The 25116-nt window shown below is 36.6% G+C and overlaps 1 protein-coding gene across 41 annotated transcripts; it reads left to right on the top strand.

The window, feature by feature from the left end:
* Positions 1-3153: 3153 nt before the first annotated feature.
* On the top strand, positions 3154-23780 carry LOC114306118 (Pentatricopeptide repeat (PPR) superfamily protein). 41 transcript variants are annotated; one of them, XM_082908784.1, is made up of 11 exons: positions 3154-6346; positions 6457-6521; positions 6795-6984; positions 7817-10313; positions 11057-11125; positions 11233-11326; positions 12020-12139; positions 12232-12299; positions 22574-22643; positions 23281-23433; positions 23556-23780. In XM_082908784.1, the coding sequence occupies exon 1, from the start codon at positions 3698-3700 to the stop codon at positions 6020-6022; it is 2325 nt and encodes a 774-aa protein (XP_082764910.1). In that variant the 5' UTR covers positions 3154-3697; the 3' UTR covers positions 6023-6346; positions 6457-6521; positions 6795-6984; positions 7817-10313; positions 11057-11125; positions 11233-11326; positions 12020-12139; positions 12232-12299; positions 22574-22643; positions 23281-23433; positions 23556-23780. The 41 variants fall into 41 exon arrangements, 36 of the variants coding, with proteins under 36 accessions (XP_082764910.1, XP_082764911.1, XP_082764909.1 ...); XM_082908785.1 differs by having other exon boundaries at positions 23343-23433; XM_082908783.1 differs by lacking the exon at positions 23281-23433 and having other exon boundaries at positions 8150-9469; positions 10202-10313.
* The last annotated feature ends 1336 nt before the right edge of the window (positions 23781-25116 follow it).

The raw sequence follows: 25116 nt of genomic DNA on the forward strand, positions 1-25116 counted from the left end.
TAGTAAATTATATATATACTTATATCTAAATGGTCCGACTTGATTTCATATGGTTTCATAATTATAAAATCACAACAATTTGTTTATTTTAAGAACTAAAATCAAACCATACGTTAAGAAGATCAAATCAAATTATACGAATTGATCTAGATCGAACCAGTATAAGATTTTTTCAATTTTTTTTTCTCAACCCTAAAATCATGAATAGGCCCCAACCCAACTCCTTGGATTACAAATGGATCGGGTTGGTCCAACTTGATCGAACCATCCAAATACACTTCGGCTTCAAATGGTTTCCCAAGCCCAGAAAGTTTGGACTATTGTCAATATCGTAACTTGTAAGAGTAAATTACACTTTTTCCCTTTTTATTTAACTACTATTTTTTTTAAGAAAATTTTAATGATTCTTCATATTTGAAGTTTTTTTTTTAATTAAAAAAAAAATATTTACTTTTAAAGTTAAATTTATTCAAGAATAGATTAAAAAGTATCACATTAACTATCATATGACTTTATAAAATCTATCATTATATTGGAGTTTAAATTGGTGTCAGAAGTGTAAGTTATATATAATAAAATATTTTACTTTAGGAATAAATTTAAAAAAGTTTGAAAAATGAAAGGACAAAGTAATATATGTATATAAATATATATATATTCAAAGATCAATGAAATAAAATAAAAAACAAAGGGGCAAAGTGTAATTTACCAACTAGTTCGCGAAAACAAAATCTTAAAAGAGGAGAAATTCTATTTCCACACACCTAATTAGCTCAAGGCACATCCTTTCTCAACACACACCTATTAATTTGATTATCAATTAATTTTTTCAATCCACACATTCAAAATTATAATTACACCCTTCACTTATAACCGTTGTAGACACACCCCAAATCCTCTTTCCATACACTTTTGATTAACCCTACTTCCACGTTGACCCACCCATACCCTTGAAGAAGACTGTGGTCCAAAATGAAATTTCCTTCATTGAAAACTTGCATAAAAGACTTCCATTGAACCTCCATTGAAGACCATTATAAATCCTGCAAAATAGTATGCTTCTTCCTTGAACACAACTAAAATAAATAAATACTTCTTCTAAACGTTAATAGAAATAAATTAATCTCCAATAAGAATAACATTTTGAGAAAAGATGTCACCAAATCCACAAGGAAACTATGCTTCACAAGGTTGCCTTTAAAGTTTGAAAATGCTCTGATATATGGGCACCAAATGGTGGCCCTTATGTTCTGCTGTGTTTTGAGGACTATTTACAGAAACAAAATTTGCAGTGGGAAGAGATTAATGTGCTTTATTTGTTTTGACCACCATCGTTCTGCTTTTATTGAAATTGATGATCAGAGCAGTTTTAATGAAAAACAATGGAAAAATTAGGATTTAATTTTTTTTTAAATTCAAAATATGTACATTAAGAGCTACTTATTCTTAAAAGATGTGTACAATTTTTTTTAATATAATATTATGGGTATTGCTAGATGTTTATTATAGTCATTTTTATTTAGGATATAATTGTCATTAAATTAATATTTCATTAAGGGTGTGCCTTGAGCTAATTAGATGTGTGGAAATAGAATTTCCCTTAAAATAGTGCTATTATTAGCACCTATCTAATTTATTTGGACTCCCAACTCTTACTTATTTTATTTTATTACAATTATACCTTGAAGTAAATTACATTAAATGATAACTTTTAATGAAACACCTACCCATCAGATGAAAACAATTTGAATGATACTCTACAAAATTGTACACCTACCTTCATTCCTATCTCTACATATTTTTTACTAACCAAAATCCTAGCCCTATTTTTCTCCATCACTATCCTAAACCCACGTATTCATCTTCAATAAAAAATATTTGAAACAACCTAATTAGTTAATGTTTTGTTCAGTAGTTTCAAATGTGTTCAGTATTCCAAATCAGTTAACGATGCAAACAATCATATTATAAACTCCGAGTTTCTTCATTTATGGTCGTTTTCACCTTTCGTTGATACCTATAGAGTAATGAAAGACAATGACAACAACTTTGATGAGGTTGGCATTGCATTGATAAGTTTATCTATCTTACATTTACGATTTTGGGTCATTTTTGGTTCGTACTAGTTTGCCGATTGTTAAGGTTCTGTTCAGTAATGCAGTGCTGAATGAAAACATTTAATTCAGAAATATAATGCTAAACATAAACATTTTGTTCAGCATTTGAATACTGAACGATTCCATTTTATAAGATTTTTTTTCTCTATTTATGTTTTTTCTTCTAAAACCCCCTGTATCAAGGGTTTTACCCAAAAATAAACACACAAAAAATAAGATATGATGGGGTGTTAAAGGATAAAGATGAAATAGATCGTCAATGAGATTTCTGATGGAGATACGTCGTTCGTAGTGACAAGGAAAAAGATACCATTGTTTATGAGAGAATGACAAAAGAGAGACAGTTGATCCGTTTCTCAATTGTTTGTTATTCTTCACTATCTTTCAATTGTTCATCATTTATTGAGAGAAGAAAAAAAGATGATATGCAAAATTAGGTGAATTTGTATTTGAGTGTGATGATATTGTGAATATGGAGAAAATTAATATTAAGTAGAGTCTTAAAAAAAATATTATTAAGTGGGTTGACTTTTTGACTATTTTAATCTGGAATTAAAAAATCTCATTTGGAAAGAATTTTTTGATTTTTTGATTTTTGTAAGAGAAAATATGTAATAATTATAGGTTAGATATGATATTTTGTATTATTGAGCTAAAAAATTTATTTTATTTTTTTTGTAACTAAAATAATTTCAAATCCAACCCAAGCTAACCCAACCCATCTTCCCAAATAAAAGCTAAAATTGATAAGAATTAAAAAAAAATAAGAGATTCAAAAATTGATAAGAATTAAAAAAATAAGAGATACAAAAAAAAAATTAGATGCGTATCAGCACTCAACTTAAAAACACACATATATATATATATATATATATTTATACCAGTGAGTGGCACATACGATATGTGTACAATTTAAATAAATAGAAATAAAAAAAATAATAAAATTAATATTATAATGTGTACTTAGTTTAAGTGGTATGCTCTTTATTTAATTTTTTTTTAAAAAATAAAAAATACTGCCATAGTAGAGCTTTAAGCCACCATAAGAGAGAGAGAGAGAGAGAGATACAAGATCAACCCTTCAACGGTTCATGGCACAGCAAATTTACTAGTTTCAGAACTGAACTTGAGATAACACAAGCATAAGCCCTAATTTTTATTTTTACCCCCAAAAAACCTTAGTTTTGCTTCCAAAACACTGGAAATCTGAGAATGGTGTCGGATCTGATGACAGAGATGGAGAAGTAGACGCTGAGTTCATATTGTCACCTTTGCAAATTGTTTTGCTCACTACCAGCGGTGTTGAAGAAGATGTTGCAAATTGTAAGTCAGTTCAGATTTATGCTTTCACAAGATTTATCATTGAATGCTTGTTTTTTTTTTTGATTTGGGCATTTTATCATTGAATTGAAGCTATATAAGCTGTAATTGATTAGTTTTCTCTGCTGGGTTCTCTTTTTCTGGCTCTAGCATTTGAGTTTGTTGTAAGATAAATAGTGAAAAGAGGGTTGCAAAAGATCTATTAGTTCTACTGGATTGATGGGTTTTAGCTGTACTGTTGATTAAATTGTAGTTTTGGGATGAGTTCTACTTTACTTCCTAAACATGTAGCCGCCGTGGTAAAATATCAGAAAAACCCACTGAGGGCACTAGAAATGTTCAATTCAGTGAGAAATGAAGAAGGGTTTAGGCACAATTTATTAACTTATAAATGCATGATTGAGAAGCTTGGTTTTCATGGGGAATTCGAGGCAATGGAACGTGTCCTTGCGGAATTGAGAATGAATGTAGAGAATAGTTTGTTGGAAGGAGTGTATATTGGAGCAATGAGGAGTTACGGTAGAAAGGGGAACGTTCAAGAAGCAGTTGATGTGTTTGAGAGAATGGATTTTTACAATTGCGACCCGTCTGTTCAATCGTATAATGCAATCATGAATATCTTGGTTGAATATGGGTATTTTAATCAAGCCCACAAAGTTTATATGAGAATGAGAGATAAGAAGGTTGTTCCTGACGTGTACACATTTACAATTAGGATAAAATCTTTTTGCAGGACGCGTAGGCCACATACTGCCTTGAGGCTCCTAAAAAACATCCCTTCCCATGGGTGTGAACTCAATGCAGTTGCATACTGCACAGTAGCAAGTGGATTTTATGAAGAGAATTTCCGAGTTGAGGCATACGAATTGTTTGATGAAATGCTTAGGAATGGAATTTGTCCTAGTATTACCACATTCAATAAGCTTATGCACACACTTAGCAAGAAGGGAGATGTTCAAGAAAGTGAAAAACTCCTGAACAAGGTTCTGAAAAGGGGGGTGTCCCCTAATTTGTTTACTTTCAATATTTTCATTCAAGGCCTTTGCAGAAAAGGCCTTCTCAAGGAGGCTTCTAGCATGGTGGATAGTTTGATGAGAGAAGGTTTAAGTCCTGATGTTGTTACTTATAACACACTTATTTGTGGCTTGTCCAAAAACTTTAGGGTTGCAGAAGCTGAGAACTGTTTGCAAAGAATGGTGAATGAAGGGTTTGAGCCTGATGCTTTCACTTACAATATCATAATTGATGGATATTGCAAACTGGGTATGATACAAAATGCATATAGGATTCTTAATGATGCAGTTTTCAAGGGGTTTCTGCCCGATAAATTTACATACTGCTCCTTAATTAATGGTTTATGCCAGGATGGTGACATAGACAGGGCAATGAGTGTGTTTAATGAAGCATTGAGGAAAGGGTTGAAGCCTAATATTATAATCTACAATACATTAATTAAAGGGTTGTCACAAGGGGGACTAATCTTACAAGCCCTTGAGCTGATGAATGAGATGCCAGAAAATGGTTGCAATCCTGATATATGGACTTACAATTTAGTTATAAATGGGTTGTGCAAGATGGGTTGCGTATTAGATGCCCATAATCTCATGAATGATGCTATGGCCAAAGGGTTCCTTCCTGACATTTTTACCTTCAACACACTGATTGATGGTTACTGTAAACAGTTAAAGATGGACAATGCAATTGAGATGCTCAATGGCATGTGGGACAATGGTGTTATTCCCGATGTGATTACTTATAACTCCGTGTTGAATGGCCTCTGCAAAACTGCAAAATCTGATGACGTTTTGGAAGCTTTCACAGCAATGCTGGAGAAGGGGTGTGTTCCTAACATTATCACCTATAACATCCTTATAGAAAGCCTTTGCAAAGCTCGAAAATTAGTAGAAGCTTTGAGTTTGCTTGAGGAAATGGAAAACAAGGGTATGTCCCCAGATGTTGTTAGTTTTGGCACACTGATCAGTGGGTTTTATGAGAATAGGGATGTGGTTGGAGCCTACGAGCTGTTTAGAAGAATGGAACAACAATATAAATTTATGCATACAACAGCAACATACAATATTATGATACATGCATTTTCCGAGAAGCTACAAATGGATATGTCACAAAAGCTATTTCATGAGATGATTGACAATGGCTGCCCCCCTGATAATTACACTTACCGTGTCATGATTGATGGCTTTTGCAAAACTGATAATGTTGATTCTGGGTACAAATTTCTTCTTGATAAGATTGAGAAGGGGTTCATTCCAGCTTTGACAACCTTTGGACGTGTAATAAATTCCCTGTGTCTGAAGCATAAAGTACGTGAGGCGGTTGGTATAGTACACCTTATGGTGCGCAAGGGTATTGTACCAGATATTGTGAACACTATTTTTGAGGCTGATAAAAAGGAGGTAGCAGCACCAAAGATTGTTGTGGAAGATTTGTTGAAGAAGAGTCATATAATATATTATGCATATGAACTTCTATATGATGGCATCAGAGACAAGAAATTAATAAAGAAAAAGCTTCCAAGAAGCTGTGCTAATGATCCTAGGAAGAGGTCTTCTTATGCTAACAATTAGATATGAATTTTCACGTGCAAGGAGAGAATGATCACAATAAGTGCATCAAATCTGAAGATTTTAAGGTGCATCAAGTATGGAGCTGTTGGCTATTGAGCTCTAGTGGCATCTAATGAGACACTTCTCATTGCATCTAATCAACATCACAGCAGAATGGAACGTAGTCCTGCCCGGGCCGCCCCATATTTAATGCTTTTACTTCTTAATGCATGAATCTGAAGGTTTTAATGTGCATCAATTATGAAGCTGTTGGCTATTGAGCTCTAGTGACATCTAATGAGACACTACTCACTGTATCTAATCAGCATCAAAGCAGAACAGAAGGTAGTCCTGCACAGGCCACCCCATATTTAATACTTTTACTTCTTAATGCATTTTAATTCTATATTGATATCATTCTCCATGAAGGTAATATTTTCTCTTGGCTGTTTCAGGGCTAAGCCCAAATGGGAGACTTCAACCACAGAATGGTTGCTGTTGTTGAGCTGCATACAAATAGGTATGTTCATGTAGCGAAATTCAACCTCATTTATGTTGGAAAGCTATGCAGGCTTATTCAAGTCATTTATTTCAACACGAGTGTATTTTCCGTTGCTAATTTTCCATCTCACCTGGCTCATGTGCTTAAAGCAAAATGGAATATTTGTTTTAATGATAGCAATCTGATGCAGTGATCATTTGCTATTGATCTCCCTGCTTGAATTGTAATTTTCTTGTAATTTCTGAGTTTATTTTATTACTTTATCAATCTTATTTGCTATATTATCTTCAGTAATTTTCCTTTAGGAAAGGTTTGATTATTCTGTGCCTCTTCTAAGTTCCCAATGGAGCCACAGCAGTGGAGAACACTGTAGAGATGGACATTGACAACAACTCCAAGTTCCAACTACACTGCCAACACCAACCACCCGAGCAACACAAATACTGTAGCATGTCAATGACTTTCAGATACCATATTTAAGGTGTAAATGTTAGTTCAGTTATTATTAAATCATTCATTTAGGCATTTATACAAGAATAAAAAGTATAGTTAAAAGTTTGAAGTGTGAAAAAATTATCATTTTGTCAACAGTTTACATAGGCGACATTAAAAATAAACAGTGTATTATTTGAAACTATTTATTATACAATAGATTTTATCTTAATTTCTTTGAAGAGGAATAAAAATTGAGAAATTAGTGATCTCAGTTGCGTATTGAATCAATTCACCCAAATTTGAAGCAGTTTTGAACATGAGTTGAGAACTGTTCTCGTTCTTTATCTATTGATGCAACCTGAGGGTCTGATAGATTGTTGGTAGCATGGCCTCAAATTCAAATACTTCTGTGACTCATACTTTGAGCTAAATTCTTCTCTGGATTAACTTCTACACCCCGGTATTGATTACCAAACTGGTTTGGCATAAGATATATCTGTTTTTCAAAAAAAGAAATTGGTGAAAAAGAAAAGCGTTACGTTAATTATAATAAACTATTAAATTTACTTTTTGCCTTTGTTTTAATTTTGGTTGTGTAATATGCTTGAGATCTATCATGAACTACATTGTTTCCAGATTTGTTTCTTTCTTAATTTCATGCCCCTGTCAACATGATATTGCTTGATTGCCTTCTGATTAAAGAATAAGTTTTACATATTTCTGTTTGCATGGCTATATTATGAGACCATGATTGCAGAAAATTCAATATCTTAATGGACAATGGCATCTCTTGGAATTGCATATGATTAAGTAAACCTTCATTTATGTATTATGAAAATTAAAATCCTTTATAGGTTTCATTTTCATTAATGTTGCAGGGATTAAGCCAATATAGAAGCATCCTATGAAGCACGGATACTCCGAAGTGGCTCCCGTACGCGTATCGGATACGTATCGGATACGGATACGCGCCCGATACGGCGGGATACGTATCAAATACGGAAAATGAAGTGTCCAATTTTTTTTTTTTAATTTTTGAATTTCGGATACCTCTAGGATATGCGAGGATATGGTCGAGATACGGTATGGATACGACGGGGCAAAAAAATAATTTAAAAAACTTAAAATGGGGTCAAAGTATAAAATATGAAAATAGGATAAAATAAAACACAAAAAAAAAAATAATAATAATCAAACTTACCTTGACCTAGGTCGAACTCGAACAACAGCCGCGAAGGAGGAGGAGGAGGAGGAGTTCCACGGTCTGCCTCTCACTCGATCTCGAACAGCAGCTCGACGGTCGTCGATCAGGTTCGCGAACAGGAGCTCCACGATCGTCGATCAGGTTCGTCCCTCTTTCTCTCCCTTTCGCTCCCTCTATCTGCGTCTCACTCGATCTCATGAACTCTCTCTCTCTCTCTCTCCCTCTCGCTCGATCTGTCTGTGTCTGGTTGGAGATGGACAGATTTTGATCGCATCTCCCCCCCCTCTTGGTCGATCTCTCTCTCCCTCTCCCTTATCTATGTTGTCTCGTCTTTGTTTGCATATTTATTTTTATTTTATTTTTTTTTAATTTTTTGTATGTGTACTCTATAAATAAAAAAAAATAAATCAAATAAATAAATAAATAAACTTATTACTATTACTTGAATCCTAATTAAATAAATAAATAAATAAACTTATTACTATTACTTGAATCTTGATTAAATAAATAAATAAATAAATAAACTTATTAATTTTTTTTGTATGTACTATTACTTGAATCTTGATAAAACAAACAAATAAATAAACTTATTAAAAATAAACTTTGTAAACTTATAAAATTATAAACTTTATAAACTTATTAATAAATCAAATAAGGTAAAAAAACTTATTAATAAATAAATAAATAAACTTATTAAAAATAAACTTTGTCAACTTATAAAATTATAAACTTTATAAACTTATTAATAAATCAAATAAGGTGAAAAAAACTTATTAATAAATAAATAAATAAACTTATTGATAAATAAATGAACTTTGTAAATTTTTTCCCCCTTAATTTAAATTATTCAAATTATGGGGATTGAATTGCATTATGGTTGTTATGTTATGGGTGATGCTATATTGTTGAAATTGTTGAAATTTAATTGAATTGATGAATTTTTTGTTATGGGTGATGCATTATGGTTGTTATAGGTGATGTTACATTAATGCTTTGTTTTATTTGTTTACCATAAATTTTAGGAAATGAGTTCGGGTACGGGAAGTTTATGTATGCTACATTACTAAAAATTGTTGAAGTTTTATTTTATGTATGTTGCATTACTAAAAATTGTTGAAGTTTTATTTTTGTGTATGCTACATTACTAAAAATTGTGAAAAAAATATTTTTTATGAACGTATCCCCGCCGTATCCGTATCCTACTTTTTCGAATTTTGTCGTATCGCCGTATCCGTATCGTATCGTACCCGTATCCCGTATCCGTATCCGTAGCATCTTCTTACGGTCTTCAGTTCCTCAATTTGATCTTCTTTTTTTTCTCATGGAGGTTGTTGTATAATACTTTTATACTATGATAAGATTTTGGATGTACATAGGTAGAGATTATGGTGTTATGAGGATGCTATTGGATCCTTTTGTCTGTTTTTGTACTGTGACAAGTTTGTATAATGTACCATCTAATTATGGTTTCATGGGTTTTACTGTTATTATGGAAATGCAAATTTGTCGTGATTTCAAACTTTTGGAAGGTTTAAAATGAAGTGCTTGTTTTAATAAGCATGTAGGAAAAGGCTACATAAGCAGGAAAAAGTGAGAATAACAGCCTAATTTTAATCAGCTGTTAAGAAGCCATTGCTAAATTTGTCCCTATTTCAAACTGTTGCTACAACTTGAAGATATGGTAACGGGGTTTTTCATTGCTGTAGCTTACTCACTACAAGAAATTAGTGTTTTAGAGACTAGTTGAATTTGGTCCCTAAAAATAATGTTTTAGGGACAAATTTAAACTTATGATAATTTACTTATAAGATTTCAAAAATGACTATTGATATTCTCGCTTTTGCACTTGGGCAATATTTACGTCACTTTTTTAGACCAATAAATTTGGTTGAGAATACATTATTGGCATTTACGGACCCAATAATGGGAAATTACAAATCTCCCCTAGATGCAAATACACATTTTTTTTTTTTTTTTTCACTTTTGCAAATACGATGCTCAATGGAATGCTCTCTCATCATCAAAGAAACTTCTCTCTCTATCTCGAGCTCCATTGCAGATCTTCCCTCTCTCTATTGCAGATCTTCATTCCAACTCAGATTTGAGATCTACAAGTTTCAATCCACAGTAGATCTATCTTCTTCTTCTTCTTCAAATTTTTTGCAGATTTGGTGAGTCTCTCTCTTCTATCTTTCTACCTATACATACATATATATATATATATATATTGTAGATCTATGAAGAACACAATAAGTAGTTCATGTTTTTGTTCGATTGGCCTACACATTGTCATGGACGGATCTCTCATTATCATCTTGTATCAAAACCTAGGGTTTCCTTATCTCTCTCTCTCTCTCTCTCTCTCCATTTGAGTGATTTTAGGTTTTTTCTAGCAATTTTTGATAGTATTAAGTTGAATAAAATTTCACCCAGGAAGAAGTTCAAATTATCTTGAAATCTGTTCATTTCAAAAATTGAGGTTTCGATTTTGTGCATTTAAATTATTTTAGATATAGTTTTGGTGTTGAATATGTATGTTTCCAGATGAAGATTTGTTAATTTCAGTGATGACTTTATTTATTATATAATCTGTTGATAATAAACTTTTTTCGCTGTTATATGGGGTTATTTTAGCTTCAATCCTATGATTGAGGTGAGTATATTTCATTGAACAGAGTCTGCATCATTGATATGGAATTTTGATGATTTTCATTTTCATTGACTGTGCTTTGTTATTGAAATATTGATTCCTCTCTCTTTGAAATTTTGAATATGGAGGTATTGTTATATATCAGTTAACTTATATATTAGTTGTGTGTGTCTATATCAAAGAGTTTGAACGATAACAGATTTATTTGAAAATAAAGCTTTGTTTTATTTTTCTCAAACGGTGTTTCACTTGTTGGCTCTTTAGATTGGTAGGCGAATTTTCATGCAAAGGCTTGAAACTGGCAACCGTGATGGTGACATAGAGCAATGCCGGGTGGGTTGCTTGTGGTTTTGTTTCTTCTTTCTATGATATTTTATCTGGTAGGCTCCTTTAGGATTTTGAATGGAGTTTTGGAGCTTGACCATTGTTAGTGTCTCCAGTGCAGGCATTTCAGAAGCTAATTTATGTTTCAACTCGTGTTTGGAGAAGCATCAACTTTCCTTGAAGCGTGTGTTCAAGGTCACTGATGCTCAGGTATTAATCATTATCAGTTTTGAGGTTGTTTGTGATTTCTTGCGAGTTTTGATCTTGTTCCTGTAAAACGGACAGGAGTTGAGCGGTAGTACTTGTGTTTTCTAATTCTTTTAAAGTTAACACAAAACACATTTGGTGGCTTGTGCACATGCAACAAATGGTTTCCTATTTTTTCAAAGGCTTATTTATTTATTTATTATTTATTTAGTTGATTCTGTTTCTAGGCTTACTGTCATATGGTACCAAAAAGTCCATTGCAATACTTGATTTCGTCCAATTTTTTGAGACCATATTTGGTAGCCAATTGATAGAGTTTGTTGAATTTTTCCTGTATCTGTGTGATAGATACTATTTTATTAATTGCCTTAGATTAAAGAGTTTCCTTACAAATGTTATCTGAATTGAACCGATTGAAGCAATCCCTATGAGATGTACAGTGATTATTGAAGAAGATCGATCTTAGAAAACTTAATGCGTGGTTAGTGTTATTTATGGTGATTTGGTTAAGTGGACCACTACTAGTTTTTGCTGCTTTACTGTTTCTCATTTCTGGCCCTTATCAGCTTAAAAATTTGTTTGTTTGTTTGTTTTTTTTTTTTTTTGGTGTTTGGTAGTTGTATATTGTTGATATTGATCTTAATTGAATACGTACTGATTTGATTGTTGTTTTTGTTTGATAAATGATTTGTTAAGCCTCAAGGAGATTAAATAGAGCTTCACAGGAAGAGACATGGCTATCGCCATGATCACTTCAAGTGCAAACACAAGAAAGAGGCTCGCAAGGTTCACAAGCAATCTTAGATTTCTCAGAAGGTTCAATTTCTCTACTTTTATCTCTTCTGATTTATATATTTATGAAATTTTGCTTGGAAGTTTTAATTTGTGCTTCAATTTGAATTGAGCAGTCTTTGGGTATCAAGAGTAAGATGTTTGCTAAGAAACACTATGCTGAAATGGCCCAAATGAAGAAAACGTGAGTGTCTTTCTTACATTTGCATGGGTTTCATATTCTTTGAATAATTCCATGCTCGTAAAAAATTGAGGACTGTTTCTTGAGGTTTAGGACATGAGCCATTACCAGCCTGTTAGTCTGAGGTTTAGGATCCTGAAAAATTGAGGATTGTTTCTGTGATTCCAAATTTCAAAAGGAGTTGAGAATTATCCAATTTTTTCCCTATTAAACTTTTCTGAAGTCAATTATGTTGTGATTTTAGTTATTTCATTCCTTTACTTGAACATTTTCTTAATATCTTTGTTTGTTTGCGTGTGTTTATAATATATATTTCGTGGTTGTCAAATCGTGAATCTTGACTTCCAAACACATCCATTGTGCTTTGTATATCTGCATATACAATAATTACTGGCGTTTGTAGATGGCCAAGGTAATGAACAAAAATGCTATTAACCATGAAAATTTATTTTGAATCTTAACTTGAACGTGAGTGGTATGGATTTAAAGCTAGTGAGATGTGGGTCAGGCCCCAGTGAATATAGACTATTGATTTCTCTTTTTTGTTTGATGTTTGAGGAACAAACAAAGGCTAAAAGCCCTTATAGCGACCCCGGTCTTTTCCCATTTAATTATTGTATCCGGACTGTTCCGTAGATTCTGTCATTGTATAATGGTTGTTGTTGTTATTCCTTATTTTCTCATTTGGGATTATAGGATGTTTTGGGCAGGTTTGTTTCAGGTTGGTTGGGTTTAGAAACCAAGAGTTGCTGTCCAGGTTTTTGGTTCTTCGCTCGAGCGAGGAGTTGTTCGCTCGAGCGAGAGGTAGTGTTTGATTTGGACCTGTAGCTGTGCATTCTTGGCTCGAGCGAGCTTTTCTTCGCTCGAGCGAGTTAGTTCATCCTTCGCTCGAGCTATAGTTCCTTCGCTCGAGCGTGTGTCTGGGTTCAGACCTGAGGGTTTGAGTTCTTCGCTCGACCGAGCTTTCTTTCGCTCGAGCGAGCATTTGAGTTGTTGGCTCGAGCAAGGCTTCCTTGGCTCGAGCGTAGTTTCTCTGTGTCTGGTCGCTCGAGCGAGCCTGTCCAGTTTATATACACAGCAGCGGGATTTGATCAGTCTTTTTCATTTTCTTTTGATTCCAAACCCTAGGTCCGACTTCTCTCTCTCCCTACTCACCTTCTTTCTTAGATTTGATCCACTTAGGGTGTGTTTCTACCCTAGATCCTTCATATAAAAGATAGAGTGAGGCAAGGGCTACCATTTAATCTGAGCATTTGGCGATTTGGAGCACTTTGGTATTTGGGCACTCATCTCTTTCTTCACCTTTTGGGTTGTTTTCTTTGAGGTAGGGATTTCCTACTCCATTTTATAGGTTATGTTCTAAGTTTTGGTATTTTAATATGTTGGGAATACTTTGGTAAATTTTGGGAAAAACCTTAGTTGAATTATTGAATTGATTTGTATAAGTAATTCATGGAATTGGGAAAAGATGGTTAAATTCATGAAATTGGGGAATTCATTGATTAAATGGCATAATTGGATAATTTGAATCATTGTCTATTGAATTGTGGACATAGTTATTTTCAGTTTAGAAATAACTGTTTTGGGCTATCGGTGGAGGATAGTCGTGATTGTTGTAGACATTGCATGTGGATTAGGAATAACTGGAACTAATCACATTGGTTAAGTCATTAATTTTGACTGTGACATTGATACAGAAAATACGTGTATTGATTGAGCATTGCATTTGCATACATTGTTTGTGTGTGGGAGGAGATAGGGGATGTACTCCACGGTTTAGGGGAAGATAGGGGATGGACCTCTAAACCGGATTTTGTTTGGGAGGAGATAGGGGATGGACTCCATTAGCATCACTTTTATGTGTGCTTATTTATATAGAAGTGTTTTATTGATACAGCACTAAAATGTGTATCAATCTGGAAGTATGAAGTGTTTGATTTGAGCTTGAGTCTCATTTGTTGTTAATATTGGAAGGATGTGAATATGATATATGTGATTCACTGTTATAAGTTTGGCCAGGTTCTGAGCCATGTTGATAAAACTGGAAAGTAAAACGTATCTTTGGCAATAATGTCATGAGTCTGTAAAATGAAGTAATTGATTATTTTGGTTAACCATCTGTTGAATGCTATTGCTTTATTCATTGCTTATATGTGGTTTAGTATATTTCTACTGGGCTGTGGCTCACCCTATATGGGAACATCATTTTCAGGTTCAGGTGATAAACTACCTCCAAGGAATTAGCTTGGGAGGGTTTGGCTTCTGGATTGAAGAAGACTACTTTTAGTTAACTGTCTTAAATTATTAGTACATGTAAACATTCAAGCCTAGGGCTTTTCTTGTATTGAGTTAGAACTCATATTTTTGTATCCAAGTGTTGGCTTGGAAAGATGTAAGCCAGTAGGGCATTTTATTCGATGATACATGTAATGCTTTATTTTGTAATACTCTGATGAATGAATTAATAGAATGTCTTCTTTAAATAATGAATGTCAATGATATATAATGGGTTAATTTTGAGGGCGTTACAACTTGGTATCAGAGCGTACCGGGTTTGAATACTTTGGGTACGTGGGAAGTGATTAGTATCACATTGGGTTCGTCTCGTTTGATAGAGACTTAGTGTAATGTTATATGCTTATGTGATAACATGTTTATGTGATTATGTGGGTATGGAATGTAGTTTCTAGGATGTTGATTGGACCATTGAGTTTCTTGTAGTCTTGTTGGAAAGGCACTTGATCACTGCTGCTTCCAACCGGAACTATAGTAACCCTTTGGGACTATCATTATCCGGGAATGAAATTCGTAGGTGCTTATGTGATTATGTGCTTACGTGGAATGAATTATTGTTGTCCATTGAATTAGGACGTGAGTGTTTAGCTTCGGCACATTTATTAATGTGCTAATGTCTTTGTTTCCTTTATTAGGATGTCAGGATGAGGACGAGGACGCGGTAGGCGTGGTAGGCCGGGTAGGCAGGAGTTGCCTGTGCCAGAAGAGATTCCGGCAGTTCAAGAGGGAATTGGCCAGGCTAATGTGGCCGAGCCAGTAGGCCAGCAGGCTATGGGCGCTCTAGCCCGAGAGATAGCAGGGGCATTCAGGGAGTCAGTAGGCATTCTTAGAGCTGAGAATCAAGCTCAGGCTGGTATTGCGGATGTGGGACCTTCCTTTCTGAAGAGGGAGTTCTTCCGGTCCAATCCGGATGAATTTGTGGGTGATCCTAAAGAGCCACTTAAGGCAGATGAATGGCTCGAACAGACAACGAAGACGTTTGAGATGCTTGGCATCGAAGACGAGGGGTTGAAAGTGACCTTGGCATCTTTCCAGTTGAAGGGGGATGCAGGTCAGTGGTGGAAGTTTACTAAGGGGCGTATAGGAGGTACATGGGAGGCTTTTGTGAATGCTTTCCAGGAGAAGTTTTTATCTCCAGCAGTCAGGGAGAAGCTGCGAGACCAGTTTTGTCAGCTTAAGCAGGCGAGTTCTTCAGTGGCCGAATTTGAGGCTGCATTTACTAGTTTGTCCAGGTTTGCACCTGAGTTGGTGGCGTCTGAGGAACGCCGTTGTATTGAGTTTGAGAAGAAGTTGAGGCGTGGCCTCAAGCTGAGAGTTGGGGGAACTATGATTCGGGATTATGGGCGTATGGTTGATGCTGCAGCCCATATGGAGATCATGATGCAGGAGGAGGAGGAAGGGCAGAAGGGCTCCAAGAGGAGTCAGGATAGTCAGAGTGATGGTAGGAGACAGAAGGGTTTTAATCCCCAGCAGTCTCAGGGTAGCTTTGCTAGATCGACTTTTCCTGTACCGAGTGCTAGTTCGGGGAAAGGCAGTCAGGGAGACATTACCTGTTTCAAGTGTGGCCAGCTGGGCCACAAGTCTCCAGTTTGTCCTCAGAGGGGAGGAGTTCAGAGAGCAGCATCTTCTTCGGCTCGATCTCAGAGCCAGAGTCAGGGTAGAGGTCAGCCACTCTCGTGTTATCAGTGTGGTCAGCCAGGGCACATGAAGAGGTATTGCCCACAGTTGGGTGGCACACCTGGTGTATCTGGTTTGAGGCCGATTCAGGGTCAGCAGCCAGCTCAGTCGGGTCAGGCCTCAAAGGCCAATCAGGGGGCTTCATCGTCTCAGTCGGTGCAGCAATCTTATGCTCCTAGGGTTGAGCAGGTTGATCAGAGGTCGTCTGGGCGCGTGTACGCTGTTACCGCGCAGGATCTTGTACCGACTCCATCAGTTGTGAGAGGTACCTTCTTGTTTTGCAACTCGGTTGCTAATGTTTTGATTGATACGGGTGCATCTCATTCCTTTGTGTCTGCTGCATTTGCATCTGTTTTGGAGTTGGAGTTTGCACAGCTAGCATCTCCTATTTGTGTAGTGTCACCTCTTGGGGGTGAATTGATTTTGAAACAAGGTGTTAGGGGTTGTGATATAGAGGTTGATTATCATAGAATTCCATTTTCCTTTGTCGTTATGCCTATGAGAGGTTTCGATGTTATTTTGGGTATGGACTGGTTATCGTCATACCGGGCAGCTATTGATTGCTACCGCCAGAGGGTCACTTGTTGTACCGTGAGCGGAGAGTATTTTCATTTTCTGGGGGACCGGGTTGGTGATGTGTTGCCACCGGGGTATGTTCCACGAGGACGGAGTGAGCTTAGTGGTCTACTTGCTAACCTGTCGATTAGTGAGGATGTTGAGACTCAGATTGTGTTGCCAAGGGTGGTTCGTGAGTACTCGGATGTTTTTCCCGAGGATCTTGTTGGTTTGCCACCGCATCGAGAGATTGAGTTCTCCATTGACCTGGTGCCTGGCACGACGCCGATTTCTATGGCACCTTATCGTTTTGCCCCAGCTGAGTTAGTTGAGTTGAAGATCCAACTCCAGGAGTTGCTAGATAAGGGCTTTATACGTCCTAGCGTTTCGCCGTGGGGAGCACCGGCCCTCTTTGTTAAAAAGAAAGATGGTGCTTTGAGACTTTGTATAGATTATCGGAAATTGAATCGGGCTACGGTTAAGAATAAGTATCCTATGCCTCGTATAGATGATCTGTTTGACCAGTTGAAGGGTTCCCGTTGTTTCTCTAAGATAGACTTGAGATCGGGTTACCACCAGTTGAGGGTCAGGGAAGAGGATATTCCGAAGACGGCATTCCGTACGCGGTATGGCCATTATGAGTTTTTGGTGATGCCATTCGGGCTCACCAATGCACCGGCAGTCTTTATGGACTTGATGAACCGGATTTTTCGGGAATTCTTGGATCGGTTTGTAGTCGTTTTTGTGGACGACATCCTTATCTATTCGCCTTCTGAGGAGGAGCACGAGGCACACTTGAGGGTGGTGCTTGAGTTACTTAGAGTCCATAAGCTGTATGCCAAGTTTGGGAAGTGTGAGTTCTGACTGAGGGAAGTCAAATTCTTAGGTCATGTGGTATCCGGTGAAGGAGTGTCTGTTGATACATCCAAGGTAGAGGCAGTGCAGGATTGGGCACAGCCTAAGAGTGTATTTGAGATCCGCAGTTTTCTGGGATTAGCTGGGTATTACCGTCGGTTTGTGAAAGATTTCTCCAGGTTAGCATCACCGTTGACTAGACTGACTCGGAAGGGAGTCAAATTTGTATGGAGTGAGACTTGTGAAAAGTCGTTTCAGGAGTTGAAAGTTAGACTGACCACCGCTCCAGTATTGATTATTCCAGAGAGGGTTGGGTTATGCAGTCTATTGTGACGCCTCACGAGAGGGTCTGGGTTGTGTGTTAATGCAAGAAGGGAAGGTAGTTGCCTATGGCTCTCGTCAGTTGAAAATTCACGAGCAGAATTACCCTACACATGATCTAGAGTTAGCAGCTGTGATATTTGCCTTGAAGATTTGGAGGCATTATCTTTATGGTGAGAGGTTCGAGGTGTTCTCGGATCATAAGAGTCTGAAGTATTTGTTTACTCAGAAAGACTTGAACTTGAGGCAGAGAAGGTGGATGGAATTTATAGAGGATTATGACTTTGAGTTGCATTATCATCCGGGAAAGGCCAATGTGGTGGCCGATGCCCTTAGCAGGAAACCTGTTGGTGACATAGCTAGCATAGCCATCCGAGAGTGGGAGATGTTGGGTGCACTTGGAGAGTTTGATTTATTTCTAGGTGAATCCGTTGAGGCTGCGGTCTTGTTTTCTGTTGTTGTTCAGCCTACACTTGTGACTCGAGTGTTAGAGGCTCAGAGAGGTGACCTTGAGGTAGAATCTCTCCGTGAAAAGATTTCCGGTGGGAAGGTTGAGAAGGGTTTGATGGTATTTTCCGACCTGAGTGTGAGATACCGTGACCGTCTGTTTGTGCCGGAGTCTTGCCGAGAGGAGGTACTCCGAGAGTTTCATCATTCACGCCTTGCGGTGCATCCGGGAGGCACTAAGATGTATCGGGATTTGGGTCGTCAGTTCTGGTGGCGGGGTATGAAGAGAGATGTGGCAACTTTCGTATCTAAGTGCCTTACTTGTCAGCAAGTGAAGGCTGAACATCAGAGGCCAGCGGGTTTATTGCAACCCTTGCCTATTGCTGAGTGGAAGTGGGAACACGTCACTATGGACTTCGTTGTGGGTCTTCCGAGGACTCAGCGGGGTAGTGATGCTATTTGGGTGGTTGTAGATCGGTTGACTAAGTCGGCGCACTTTATTTCTATGCGTGTGAGAGATTCGGTAGATCATCTTGCCGACTTGTATATTCGGGACATAGTGAGATTGCACGGGGTCCCAGTGACGATCGTCTCAGATAGAGATCCTCGTTTTACTGCCAGGTTGTGGCAGAGTTTGCAGAGTGCCTTAGGCACTAAGTTGACCTTTAGCACGGCTTATCATCCTCAGACTGATGGACAGTCCGAGCGTACTATTCAGATACTTGAGGATATGCTACGGGGTTGTGTTCTAGACTTTAGTGGGTCGTGGGAGAGGCACTTACCGTTGGTGGAGTTTGCCTATAACAACAGTTTCCAGTCTAGTATTGGTATGGCACCTTTTGAGGCCTTGTATGGTCGACCGTGTAGATCTCCTGTTTGTTGGGCTGAGGTGGGTGATGCACCTCTGTTGGGTCTGGAGTTGGTGAGGGAAACGACGGAGAAAGTTGAGCTTATCCGTAAGAGACTTGTTACAGCACAGAGTCGTCAGAAATCTTATGCCGACCGTAGGAGGAGACCCTTGGTGTTTGTGGAGGGTGATCATGTCTTTCTGAAGATATCACCTAAACGGGGTTTGATGAGGTTTGGGAAGAGTGGGAAGTTGTCCCCTCGATTCATTGGTCCGTTTGAGATCCTTGAGAGGATTGGCGAGGCTGCTTATCGTTTAGCTTTGCCGCCGCAGTTGTCTGGAGTACATGACGTGTTTCATGTGAGTATGCTTCGGAAGTATGAGCCAGATCCATCACATGTGTTGGATTGGACCGATTTAGTGGTTGATGAGAATATTTCGTATGAGGAGAGACCGGTTCGGGTCTTGGATAGGCGGGATCAAGTTTTGCGAGGCAAAACCATCCCTTTGGTCAAAGTTTTGTGGAAACACCACGGAATGGAGGAAGCCACTTGGGAACGTGAATTGGAAGTCCGCGAGAAATATCCGGACATGTTTGTTGATTTGTAATCTTATAATTAGATTCTGTTATATTGTTGAACTTAAGAGCTTTACATATGTCTTAAGTTGTAAAACATTGAGTATGTTTTGGTAAATTTCATTATAGTAAGATTAGTGTAACATTGTATATGTTGATTACATTGTTGGATGTGGTATATATATCATGCAGTTGAATATGATATGGAAATTGTTAACATTGAAAGGAATAATGCATAATAGTGGTGCAGGTTGAAATATATGTTGTTTTATATATATTGTGGGATGCCTCTTGATAAAGAGATAAAGTGACCAGTATTGGGTCAAGTTGTTTATTATTGTTATATACTATCTTTGGGTATTGAGAAAAAAAAAACATGTTTTCAAATTTGTGCCTAATTTCGGGGACGAAATTCTTTGAAGGGGGGGAGGTTATAGCGACCCCGGTCTTTTCCCATTTAATTATTGTATCCGGACTGTTCCGTAGATTCTGTCATTGTATAATGGTTGTTGTTGTTATTCCTTATTTTTTCATTTGGGATTATAGGATGTTTTGGGCAGGTTTGTTTCAGGTTGGTTGGGTTTAGAAACCAAGAGTTGCTGTCCAGGTTTTTGGTTCTTCGCTCGAGCGAGGAGTTGTTCGCTCGAGCGAGAGGTAGTGTTTGATTTGGACCTGTAGCTGTGCATTCTTGGCTCGAGCGAGCTTTTCTTCGCTCGAGCGAGTTAGTTCATCCTTCGCTCGAGCTATAGTTCCTTCGCTCGAGTGTGTGTCTGGGTTCAGACCTGAGGGTTTGAGTTCTTCGCTCGACCGAGCTTTCTTTCGCTCGAGCGAGCATTTGAGTTGTTGGCTCGAGCAAGGCTTCCTTGGCTCGAGCGTAGTTTCTCTGTGTCTGGTCGCTCGAGCGAGCCTGTCCAGTTTATATACACAGCAGCGGGATTTGATCAGTCTTTTTCATTTTCTTTTGATTCCAAACCCTAGGTCCGACTTCTCTCTCTCCCTACTCACCTTCTTTCTTAGATTTGATCCACTTAGGGTGTGTTTCTACCCTAGATCCTTCATATAAAAGATAGAGTGAGGCAAGGGCTACCATTTAATCTGAGCATTTGGCGATTTGGAGCACTTTGGTATTTGGGCACTCATCTCTTTCTTCACCTTTTGGGTTGTTTTCTTTGAGGTAGGGATTTCCTACTCCATTTTATAGGTTATGTTCTAAGTTTTGGTATTTTAATATGTTGGGAATACTTTGGTAAATTTTGGGAAAAACCTTAGTTGAATTATTGAATTGATTTGTATAAGTAATTCATGGAATTGGGAAAAGATGGTTAAATTCATGAAATTGGGGAATTCATTGATTAAATGGCATAATTGGATAATTTGAATCATTGTCTATTGAATTGTGGACATAGTTATTTTCAGTTCAGAAATAATTGTTTTGGGCTATCGGTGGAGGATAGTCGTGATTGTTGTAGACATTGCATGTGGATTAGGAATAACTGGAACTAATCACATTGGTTAAGTCATTAATTTTGACTGTGACATTGATACAGAAAATACGTGTATTGATTGAGCATTGCATTTGCATACATTGTTTGTGTGTGGGAGGAGATAGGGGATGTACTCCACGGTTTAGGGGAAGATAGGGGATGGACCTCTAAACCGGATTTTGTTTGGGAGGAGATAGGGGATGGACTCCATTAGCATCACTTTTATGTGTGCTTATTTATATAGAAGTGTTTTATTGATACAGCACTAAAATGTGTATCAATCTGGAAGTATGAAGTGTTTGATTTGAGCTTGAGTCTCATTTGTTGTTAATATTGAAAGGATGTGAATATGATATATGTGATTCACTGTTATAAGTTTGGCCAGGTTCTGAGCCATGTTGATAACACTGGAAAGTAAAACGTATCTTTGGCAATAATGTCATGAGTCTGTAAAATGAAGTAATTGATTATTTTGGTTAACCATCTGTTGAATGCTATTGCTTTATTCATTGCTTATATGTGGTTTAGTATATTTCTACTGGGCTGTGGCTCACCCTATATGGGAACATCATTTTCAGGTTCAGGTGATAAACTACCTCCAAGGAATTAGCTTGGGAGGGTTTGGCTTCTGGATTGAAGAAGACTACTTTTAGTTAACTGTCTTAAATTATTAGTACATGTAAACATTCAAGCCTAGGGCTTTTCTTGTATTGAGTTAGAACTCATATTTTTGTATCCAAGTGTTGGCTTGGAAAGATGTAAGCCAGTAGGGCATTTTATTCGATGATACATGTAATGCTTTATTTTGTAATACTCTGATGAATGAATTAATAGAATGTCTTCTTTAAATAATGAATGTCAATGATATATAATGGGTTAATTTTGAGGGCGTTACAGCCCTCCCAAAGCAGCCCCTGCTGCTGCAAAATTCTGTCTTTCCCTCCCCTCTCTTGGTTTGCTTCATGACAAGAAATCTATGGGGACAAAATTTCAGGGACAAATGTTATTGTAGCATGACTGACTGGATAAATGTTATATGTTGTTGCACCATGACTGACTGAATAAATGCTTAAGGTTTATTGGGATTTTTTTTATTTATTACATTGAGCATTTGGTAATTTACACTATTATATATTAGGTGTGATATGATAATTTTGCAGTGTTAATGTGGGATATTCTTGAATTATCTGGAAATTGATAACATGCCATTTATCTGCAGAGTTTGGCCACTATAAAATGGGACAGTGCAACTTTGAAGATATTGGCTGGTTGATTCACTCTCTATCAAGGTATTCTCGATCCTTCAAGTAGTATTGAGTTTTTAATAGATTTTTTTAATTTCAGTTTTGCTTTAGAATTGCTAGTTAGTTTGAGGATGACTTTTTAAGATGGAAGTGTGATAGGTTCTTGGAAGGGTTATGGAGTTGAATGATTGATTGGGTATGTGATTTGGGTTAAATTCAAGAAATATTTTTTTTTTTAATTTATTTTAATTACCCATCAAATAAATAACTATTTCCCAAATACTCTCTCCAAATATTCTTGATACCTATTTTATGTTGAGTCCTGATCCTGCTTCTCCTTTATGGTGCTGGAGTTTGAAAGGTCCCTCATTAGCTTAGCAACTCATTTGAATTAAAAAAGTAGCACCAGAAACTTCTTAAACAATCTTAGAATACTGAAAACCATCGTGAGTGCTTTTGAAGTAAAATAGTTGATAGAAAAGTGAAAATGTTCTATTTGGGTGAGTTTGAGTTGTGTTTATCAGCATGAACATAACCATATTCAAATCCAGAATATAGGGATTGTTAATCCTTGGAATGCTTGCTGATAATGATGTATTGTGAGAGTAGACACTGATTTTACTGCTCATGATACTGGAAAGTTTTGTTTTTGCACTCTAATTTTATGTTTACCTACTTCTAGTTTGGATTGGCCTAATAGCAAATGAATGATGACGCATCTGATACCTGGAAATCAATTTATAGAACCATATCTCATGGATTTAACTAGATCTGAGGATGGAAATTTATAGACTTTTAGGGAGAAAAAATGGCACTTAGGATGGAAATTACCCAGGTCTGATATGTTTCTTTCATTTTTGTGCTAGCTCAATTCTTTCAGTTTTGTTCATCTTTAATCGAATTCCTAGTTATTCTATAATATAATTCCTTTAACATTTGCAATTTATTGTTATTAAGGTATGGCATCATCTAATAAGCCAAAGATAGTTGAAAGGGATGTGAAGGAGAAAGAATACAAAGGAGTTGATAAAGATACATTTTGAGAGATTCTCTTTTAAAGAAACTGTTGCTATTCTTCATTTGAAATTTGAGAATCAGAACTACTTTGATTTGAATTTGAAAACTTTGAGTTTTGATTTTTGTAGAATTTTACTTTCTATATATACTCATGGTTTGGGAGGAGTGCTTTGATGAGTGGATGCCAAATTTTTTTTTTTTATATGATTGCATGACATTTAATTTTTGTGCATTTTTAGTTATGAAATTAAATGGTTACAAAATTCCCAACTTTGATTTTTAACGACGAAAATGTGTGGTAGAGAGTCATTTGTCTTTTAGCCTTTTAGCGATCAAATATAATTGTGGCTAAAAATGCCATTATTTTCCTTTTTGCAAATTAATGGGGACATTTTGAGAAAAATGTTTAGTTCTGCAAAATCATTTTATGGCCATATAAATTTAATCGTTAATTGTCATTTTCAGTGACACTTTTGAAAATTCGTCTCTAAAAGTTAATTTTGGACTTTTCAAGAGGTACTTTTAGCGATGCTTTTAGTGACCAATTTATCATTGTCACTAAAAGCATTTAAAGAGCAAAATAATTAGCTGCCAAAAGTTTTATACGTTATAGTGACTGGTAAATGTGCCCGTTGCAGGCACTCAATACTAAAGTTAGCTCTCTTTGTATGAGCAGTACAAGAGAGCTGTGGTGACATATATTTAGTCAAATAAAAAAAAAAAAAAACTTTCAAACCTAGTCAAGTGATAGTCAAAACAATTTTCCTTTTTGACTTGTGTAGGTACTCAAGGATTTTAAGTAGGCAATGGCAAGTTTTTCACTATTTTAACTCATTTATCAAAAGTCAGCCCCTTTCCGGATCCTCTGCCGTCCTTTCCGACAACACTTCCTGCAGTGCCCTGTCGTTTTGGGGCAAAATTTCAAAAAAAAAAAGAAAAAAAAAAGCAGATTAGAATCAGAGAGGAGGAAGAAGAAATAAAGCAGCCACAAGAAGGCCTTGTTTCAGTCATCATCTCTCTCTCTCTAAGCAAAACCCACATCAATTAGAACACATTCATGGACTCTATAGCCACAAGAAGTCCTTGTTTCATTGAAGAAGACGTTGCTCTTGGCTCTCTTGCAGACATGGAAGCTGACCACAACCTCCGGCCTCTCTTCACCCCACAAAAACAAAGCCTCATATAAGCATTTACATTTATTTATATGAAAATAAAAAATTAAAAAAAACAAAAATCCTCAAAATGGGTCTTCTCTTCTCTCTCTTGTGCTTCCCTCAAATTGGCCCCTCTTCTTCCCTTAAACACAGTGAACAGAAAATAAAACAGCAAAATTTCATTCTTTTTCGATTCTATCCTAAACCCATCTCCAATTAGTAAGCCCATATTTTGTAGAGCAAAAAAAATTAGTCTTTCCCCAAACATATATAGAATTTTCCGTGATTAAACAAAATTTTTTCAGAAAATTCAACTTTCCCATGAAGGGTCTTTCTTGCAAAGAAAA

The sequence above is a fragment of the Camellia sinensis genome, chromosome 15, assembly GCF_055761805.1.
Source record: "Camellia sinensis isolate YWXY chromosome 15, ASM5576180v1, whole genome shotgun sequence".
In the NCBI taxonomy this organism is placed as follows: domain Eukaryota; kingdom Viridiplantae; phylum Streptophyta; class Magnoliopsida; order Ericales; family Theaceae; genus Camellia; species Camellia sinensis.